The sequence below is a fragment of the Bison bison genome, unplaced genomic scaffold (genome assembly GCF_000754665.1).
Source record: "Bison bison bison isolate TAMUID 2011002044 unplaced genomic scaffold, Bison_UMD1.0 scf7180017864260, whole genome shotgun sequence".
Taxonomy (NCBI): Eukaryota; Metazoa; Chordata; class Mammalia; order Artiodactyla; family Bovidae; genus Bison; species Bison bison.
In genome coordinates, this window is record NW_011494832.1 from 1219803 (window position 1) to 1229050 (window position 9248).

Genomic DNA, 9248 nt, shown 5'->3' on the forward strand with positions numbered 1-9248 from the left:
TGCTTCTTCCAGCCCAGCGTTTCTCATGATGTATTCTGCATATAAGTTAAATAAGCAGGGTGACAATATCCAGCCTTGACGTGCTCCTTTTCCTATTTGGAACCAGTCTGTTGTTCCATGTCCAGTTCTAACTGTTGCTTCCTGACCTGCATACAGATTTCTCAAGAGGAAGGTCAGGTGGTCTGGTATTCCCATCTCTTTCAGAATTTTCCACAGTTTATTGTGATTGTCACAGTGAAGGCTTTGGCATAGTCAATAAAGCAGAAATAGAAGTTTTCCTAGAACTCTCTTGCTTTTTTGATGATTCACTGAATGTTGGCAGTTTGATCTCTGGTTCCTCTGCCTTTTCTAAAACCATCTTGAACATCTAGAAGTTCTTGGCTCATGTATTGTTGAGGCCTGGCTTGGAGAATTTTGAGCATTACTTTACCAGCATGTGAGATGAGTGCAATTGTGCAGTAGTTTGAGCATTCTTTGGCATTGCCTTTCTTAGGGATTGGAATGAAAACTGACCTTTTCCAGTCCTGTGGCCACTGCTGAGTTTTCCAAATTTGCTGGCATATGGAGTGCAGCACTTTGACAGCATCATCTTTTAGGATTTGAAATAGCTCAACTGGAATTCTATCTCCTCCACTATCTTTGTTCGTAGTGATGCTTCCTAAGGTCCACTTAACTTCACATTCCAGGATTTCTGGCTCTAGGTGAGTGATAACACCATCGTGATCATCTGGGTCATGAAGATCCCTTTTGTACAGTTCTTCTGTGTATTCTTGCCACCTCTTCTTAATATCTTCTGCTTCTGTTAGGTCCATACCATTTCTGTCCTTTATCGAGCCCATCTTTGCATGAAATGTTCCCTTGGTATCTCTAATTTTCTTGAAGAGATCTTTAATCTTTCCCATTCTATTGTTTTCCTCTGTTTCTATGCACTGATCACTGAGGAAGGCTTTCTTATCTCTCCTTGCTATTCTTTGGAACTCTGCATTCAAATGGGTATATCTTTAGTTTTCTCCTTTGCCTTTTGCTTCTCTTCTTTTCACAGCTATTTGCAAGGCCTTCTCAGACAGCCATTTTGCTCTTTTGCATTTCTTTTTCTTGGGAATGGTCTTGATCCCTGTCTCCTGTACAATGTCATGAACATCTGTCCATAATTCATCAGGCACTCTGTCTGTCAGATCTAGTCCCTTAAATCTATTTCTCACTTTCACCGTAGAAACAGAAGGGATTTTATTTAGGTCATACCTGAATGGTCTAGTGTATGTATTCCAGGTCTGAATGTGTGTATTCTTACATATACTCTCTTGGAAAGAAAAGAGTCCAGCAGGCCATCCATTCATTTGACTTTTGTTTTAAGAGTATGTTAAAAGTACCCGTTTCCTTGTAAGAGGTCTTATATTCAGTTGTGTTGCAGAAGGATTCTCTCACTGGAAATTCCTCCTTCTTCAAGTTAATTCGTTGATAATTGAGTCACTGCGCAAATCATTAATTTGATCATTGTTGATACTGTGATACAGTAGAATGACCCAGATGGATGGCAAAGACTGGATTCTGGGTTTTCTAGAACTGGTTAACAGTTTAGACAGTAATCGAAATTTACACAAGACGAAGATGTTTGAATCACAGAAAATTAACTTAATTGTGTGAAGTGTAAATCCTGCCTCTCAAATATGTCTTGTAAATCAAATGATACATTTCAAAGCACTTGAAAACTTGTGTTTAACAACAGAAGGTATTTGATTTCAGTGAGGTATTTATGAATTTTAATACAAGTCTTTTAATTTTAATCAGTCTCTCAGAAAATCATGCTCATTTGCAGATCCAGTACTGAAGCCACGATCTCAGAATCAGCTAACAAAATTGATACCAATCCTGATAATTTTGCTAAATTTTAAGTTGATATTTTTAGCTTTGTTAGACTGCATTACAGAAATGCATAACTGATTAATTTTACTTTTGTGGTACTGTTAGTATATCTAAACATCTAGAGCCTAAATATTGTTGTAACGTCAGATACTCACTTTCAGTTCTGTCAGTATTGGAGATGCTAGGAACTTTTGGGAGGCAGGAGAAAGATCAGACCATGAGTACAAAATGGGCACACAGACCCCAGCTTTTTTTTTTTTTTTTGTAACTTGAAGAATTTGGGTAACGTTTTATATTTCTGAGAAGTGAATTTATGGCACTTCATGAAAACTTAACTTTGAAATTCTGGTAAATGAACTTATTAAGGAAATAATGTATCATTGATAACACCGGTTTGCTTATTATTCTAAAAAATAAAATTATCTAGTGTTTTAGTCAAATATTCTGTTAAGATAGAACTTTAATTGTCCCGTTTTTGATGTAGGTGGGGGCTTAGATACTTTGATACATAATGTGTTTACCAGCTGCGGGTGTAGGGATTCATCTTGTGATCTGAACATATTTTAGAGTCTGTGTCCCTGATGTGATGAAAATTTACTCATCTAGATTTACCTGGTGTATGGGACTTCACATTTTAAAACTGGAATAGACCCAGGTAAACTGAGACAGTGTTATTTCCCTAAAGTTAGTGGCCATAAAGGCTAATCCAGAGAAAAAGATGTTTATTTATGAAAGGAATTTGTTTTGCTTTAAAGATACTTGTGTTTACTAGCTTTAGCATGTGAGGGTTCTCTGTAAGGTCTGGATGTACTTGTGAAATTTAGGACCAATGATTCTTGAGGTATAGCCTCTTTTATTTTGGTTTAAATTTGAATGATAACCATTTGCTTACACTGTACAGGTGGCTTTACATAATTACTGTTTTCTTTAGAAATCTGAGATCAGTCTTTCCAGTTAAAGAAACTAAAACTGAAGGAATTTAACTGATTTCTACCAGCATAACTGGTAGATAGCAAATGTAGATTTGGAGCCTAGGACTTTTGGTTCTCCAGCTCTAGTAGGTTTTCATCAGAGAAGTATAAACTGAATCTTAGATTAATAAGCTGAGATCTAGAAAGGAACATAATTCCTTTTTGACATACAAAGTACTGATGATGGTTAAATGCACTGTTTTCAGAGGGTCTGTTTTTGAAAATTCTAACAAAAAGGTATGAACCATTTAGGAAAATATAGGTATAGGAACTTTTGAATATAATTTCAGTAGCATTATAGATCAAATAATAAACTGTTGAAAGGAGGAACTATATTGTCGGGAAGTATGCTGTTTATCTCAACTCTGTTTTCATAAGCAGTGTGTAGTAATAACTAGAGAAGGTAAAATGCCTCAATTTTGTGTAGATTTTTTTTTGTTGTTTGTTTTACTGTTTGTAACAGGCTTTTTTGTTTTATTTTGCTTGCCTCACATTTTGTTTTAAAAATCTGAGACAGCATACATAATTTAGGATTATGCAGTGGTAACAGGAATTGTCTTATGTTTAATGTAATTAAATCCATATCCTTCAGGTAAAAAGAACATATTCTCACGGTACTTATAGAGCTGGCCCAATGAGACAAATCAGCTTGGTGGGAGCAGTTGATGAAGAAGTGGGAGATTACTTCCCTGAGTTCCTTGACATGTTGGAAGATTCACCATTTTTAAAAGTAAGAGAAAACAATGTGAAGCAGTCTAAGTCATGGGTGTTAACTTTCATGCTACAAGTGATTCAAATCATGGCTTCTTCAGAATTATAAAATTTTTGATTTCAGTTGATTTGGCAGGAAGGGAAGAAGAGGTGAGAAACTAAAAGTAATTCTTGTGTGTGTGTGTGTGTAACTCTCAGGTACTAATTCTAATAGCAAAGCTGAGTGGTAGATCAGAAAATAATACTTGCCTGTAGCTGCCACTTTAGGAAAATAAGTTCCATTGGTTTATCACCTTTTTATAAACTTGAGTGCCAGAGGATTTAAGAAGTACAGGATAGATGCTTCCCACAGTGTTTGCAACTGGGGAGTGACAGTTTGGGTGTGTGGAAAACTGGCCTGGCAAGTTGTATAACTGTATTTCGGCTTTGGAGATCCTAGCTGGGTTGGGCAAACCAGTTAAACTTTCTGGGCTTCAGTGTCCTCATCAATAAAATAAGGTATTTAAACAATGCAGCTTTAAGACCGCTTTAAATTCTTTAAATGATTTTGAGCCGGATTCTGTTTTCTTTCTTCCTTTCCTCCCTTCCTTTTTTCCCTTCCTCCTTTATTTTTTCCTCCCTTTCTTCCTTTTTCTTTCTTTTCCCAGCAGTTCCTACATTCCAGAAAATATTTCTTCTTATGGGCTGCTAGCACTGTCCTATTGAGAGAAAAATCTCTGAACTATGTAGTTAGGTCAGTTATTTAATCAGTAATTCAGAGGTCAAAGTGTGACAAGATTAGTTTATCTCTAATACTTGCTACATATTCTGTAGAACATTTCTCTCTCTCGCTCTGTCTTTTTAACTTCTCACTCAATTTTCTAGCCTATGTGTGTATATATATCTTTTCCTTTTTCATCCTACTCCATTTTCCTTTTATTTCCTTTTTTGTTCCTTTTAAACCATTGGTTCCTTGTCTGTTTCTCCCAGCTAGGGACATGGAATTTGGTTGCATTTGAGTGGTATTTTAAAAATACCATCATTTCTTTTACAACATAGCATTTCCTTTATATTCTCAGAATTGAATTAGAAGTTTCAAGCCTCGTTCAAATTTATTTTTAAAAATTTCTTAAGATAATAAGCTTTCTAGACTTGTAGCTGCAATGCAAGATGCTAGAATAAATGGAACTATATCAGAGTTTTGAGTGACTATAAATTAGACCTAGCATTCTATTCATACTTAGTCAAACAAGTGGAACCAAAATGCCATGAAACTTTTAGTTAAGCAAAAATTCATAAGTTTTCTAAAATATATATATACATAGTTTAGAAACATAAACTGAAATGGGAGCACCAAATGTGAAATAGAAAAAGTGAAACAAGCTAAATAAAAATTAAAGATCATCATACTATTGTTTTTAAATATGGCTGCTTCATTAGAATCACATTTGGAACTTTGGAGAAGGGGGGAAAAAATGCCTGGGCATTTATATTTGACAAAAAAATTACAAGATAATTCAATTGTGCATCTGGAAAACAGGAAATTAACATGCGATACAGTTTTTTTTAACTAAAGTACAGATTTTGTTCAAATTTCAGAACATTTTAAGCTAGTGTCCATTATTTGTTTTCATGCGTTATTTTTAAGAGTCCACATCATATTTAATTGCATTGAGCAGCTACCGCTGCATGCAGCAAATTCTGATAAATTCTTTTTTTCATTTTTATTTTGTTACAGATGTTTTCTAATTTTCCTTGTTATGGCTTCTTAGATACACCTGTCATTTAAAAGTGGATGCTTAATTTCCAAATAGATGGGTTTTTAAAAGTATGTTTGATGTTAATTTCTCACTTAAATGCTCTTTTTCCTATAATCACCATCTTTTAACTTTATTGAGGCTTTTCCAATGGTAAGTCAAAGATTTCTCTTGGTAAATATCACATTGTACTTGAAAATATGTGAGTTATTTTCAGATATCTTTTGATACTGATTTCTAACATAATTCCACAGTGATAAGAGAACAGATTATGTATGATTTCAATACTTTCAGATGATGAAATTTTTGCACTGTTTTATGTCTTGGGATATGTTCCAGTTTCTCCTGGTTTATATAGTCTGTGGGAACTTGAATAGGATTTGTATCTCGTTGTGTGAAAATTCAATAAATCTTAATTATTTTGAATTGGTTCATGGTGCTTTTCAGGTCTCCTGTATTCTTCTACTTTTCTGTCTATTAATTTTATTAATTTTTGAGAGTTTGATATTGAAACTACAACTAAAAATCTTTATTTACTTAAAAAACTGTAATATATACTAGAACTATATGTAACTTTGTTCTGTATTTTCTAAGTCTCCTGTAAATGTTATCATACTTTCATAATTTAAGAAATAAAGAAGAAAAAAATCATTTAAATATTTATATTTCAGATTTTAATTTTAAAAGTAAATGAGCTAAATAAATGCATTCTTTCTGGAGAGATGTAATTTGACAACCTCCCCTTTTTGAAAAGGGGGGTAAAGTTTATAAATACCCATTTTTTCACCATTCAGTGGACAGTGACTCTTGGTCATTTCTCGGTTGCTCCTGTTTTCAAAGATTTTAATCCCTGGTTTTAGACCAGCAACCTCTTCAAGAAACTACTACATAGAAATAAATTTTAATTTTGGTTTAGTTTTCCTCTTTGTTCTGTTAGGTTTTAACTACTCAAAGAGGTAGCCCTCTTTTATCTGAGGTATCCATTTTTTAAAACTCAGTTGGTCATTTTTATAGATTGTCATGGAAGATAACTTGCTTATTTTGCCAATTTGTTAACATTATATTGTCAGGTTGGTTTATTTTTCTTCCTTGGTTCTTGCCTCGTCGCAACAAAAATTTGCAAAGACTGAGTAAAGGGTTTAAGACAACTGACAAGTTACAGCTCAGTTCAGCTCAAGCAGGCAGATCTTTTATTAGACAGACACCCCCAAACCATGAGAGCAGGCCCACCCCAAAGGAGTCTTCCTTTTCCATCTGGGTTCCCCCTTTTTATACTTCCAGTTTCTTCCTTTGGGTTATGCCCTCTGCAAAATAGGGCTTGTACTCACCACCAATCAATGAAAGGGAATGCAAATGGGCATACAACACAACGCAAGGCCGATTGACAATTGCAAGTCATATAACAGTGGGCTGTGTTGTTGATATCTTTCTAAAATTCAGTCCCTTAAAATCAGATATAGTATTTTTATGAACCCTTAATGAGCTCCTAACTGCCTAAGATTACTTGGGGAAGACCCTGTGGTTATTTTGTATCCACTGTGGGCCTAGTGCCCATGTGCAGGAGTTGGAAAAGTCTCTGGTTAATTTTGTAGCATATCTGTACACTCGCCTATGTGTGTCTATGCTATGCTATGCTATGCTAAGTCACTTCAGTTGTGTCCAACTCTGTGCGACCCCATAGACGGCAGCCACCAGGCTCCCCTGTCCCTGGGATTCTCCAGGCAAGAACACTGGAGTGGGTTGCCATTTCCTTCTCCAGTGCGTGAAAGTGAAAAGTGAAAGCGAAGTCGCTCAGTCATGTCCAACTCTTAGCGACCCCATGGACTGCTGCCTACCAGGCTCCTCCATCCATGGGATTTTCCAGGCAAGAGTATGGGTTTTAGAGATCAGCTTGTATCCCTTTCAGCCAGGCCACCCCTTGTGCTCATGCTTAACTTCCTGCTTAACAATATGACCCATATATTTGGTAAAAAGAGTAACAAATGATGAATACAGTGAATCATACCTCTTGCAGAATTGGAGAAGTGGGGGAAACCATCCAAGAATAATTACTCTCTTGATGTATCTGAAATAGAATATTTTGAAGGCAAACTTATGAATATATAGAAATATATTTAAAACAGGTACCTAATTCAAATGTATATATGAAATTTTGTGAAGGACACAGTAGTCTTTAATGTATATTTGAAGATTCGTTTTAAAAAATAATCGATTTCTATGTCATTATTTGCCTCTAGTGTACACTGCCCTGGGGGACACTATCTAGTTTAAAATTAGAGAGTCGGAAAGATAGTGATGATGGTCCCATCATGTGGGTGCGCCCGGGAGAACAGATGATCCCTGTGGCTGACATGCCAAAGTCACCTTTCAAAAGGAAAAGGTATGTTGGATACAAATGTTTATTGCTGGGAATGAGTGGTTATACATTGTTATGTATGCATTTGTTTAAAGTTGGAGGAAGAAGATAGGGAAAGTTTAGAGCATAATTGAAATGTAAATTCAAAAATGGTTATCCATGCTGATATAATTTCTTATAAATATCAAATATAAATAAAACATGAAAAATACAGGCAAATGACAAGTTGTAACCAGAGATGGGAAAAAATGTCATTCACAACAGGGACATTATAACCTGTATTGGAATAAATTGAATAAATATTCAGAAACAAATTTAAATAATATTTTAAGAAAATAAAACATCTATGGAGAATATAAAAAAAGATCTAAGCAGATGTTTAGATCTGTACTCTGAATTGAATACAAATGGTAGTCCTTTAGAATTTTAGGATTCATTTGGACTCACACTTCCAGCACTGGATAAAATAATTTTAAAATTCATATGGAATAACAAAGTCAGCAAATAGTCTAGAAAGCTGTGAAAGAGAAGATACATGTGAGGGGGGACCTCATCTTACTCAACGTTAAAAATTACCATAAAGGTCAAAAAGATCACTGGAATAGGATAGAGTACACAAATAGATCAAAGTATAATGGGAACTTAAAAAAAGATAAATGGGAAAAAAAAGTTTATTTAATGAATAATGCTGGCATAATTGGAAGTCCATTTGAAGGGAAACCAAGCCATAACCCCAGTGTTATATAGCAAGTAAGGGACTTGAACATAATAAGTAAAAAAAGAATAAAAATATCAGAATAAAAAGCTTAAGAGAGACCTTCCTAAACAAAGATGCAAGAATGTAATGGTGATACTATTGTGAGAAAAAAGACATCAACACAACAAAGCTCAAAACTGGATATTTGTAACGTGACAGACTAAAGATAATATACAAAGAGCATTTCTAAATGAGAAGAAAAATGTGGGGAAAAAAAAAAAAACCCAATAGATAAATAGGCCCTAGGTAGTCAATCGTATATTCACTTCAGTTCAGTCGCTCAGTCGTGTCAGACTCTTTGCGACCCCATGAATCGCAGCGTGCCAGGCCTCCCTGTCCATCACCAGCTCCCGGAGTTCACTCAGACTCACGTCCATCGAGTCAGTGATGCCAACCAGCCATCTCATCCTCTGTCGTCCCCTTCTCCTCCTGCCCCCAATCCCTCAGAGCATCAGGGTCTTTTCCAATGAGTCAGCTTTTTGCATGAGGTGGCCAAAGTATTGGAGTTTCAGCTTTAGCACCAGTCTTTCCATTGAACACCCAGGACTAGTCTCCTTTAGGATGGACTGTTTGGATCTCCTTGCAGTCCAGGGGACTTTTAAGAGTCTTCTCCAACACCACAGTTCAAAACCATCAATTCTTCAGCGCTCAGCTTTCTTCGCAGTCCAACTCTCACATCCATACATGACCACAGGAAAAACCATAGCCTTGACTAGATGGACCTTTGTTGGCAAAGTAATGTCTCTGCTTTTGAATATGCTATCTAGGTTGGTCATAAGTTTCCTTCCAAGCAGTAAGCGTCTTTTAATTTCATGGCTGCAGTCACCGTCTGCAGTGATTTTGGAGCCCCCAAA

At 35.7% G+C, this 9248-nt stretch overlaps 1 protein-coding gene across 1 annotated transcript in view; it reads left to right on the forward strand.

The window, feature by feature from the left end:
- The window catches only part of RSBN1L (round spermatid basic protein 1-like), an 88975-nt gene that overhangs the window by 64911 nt on the left and 14816 nt on the right, over nucleotides 1-9248 (forward strand). The window contains exons 4-5 of the mRNA XM_010848095.1: nucleotides 3427-3564; nucleotides 7519-7661. Of these exons, the coding sequence (XP_010846397.1) occupies nucleotides 3427-3564; nucleotides 7519-7661 (281 nt within the window). The remainder of the gene's footprint in view (nucleotides 1-3426; nucleotides 3565-7518; nucleotides 7662-9248) is intronic.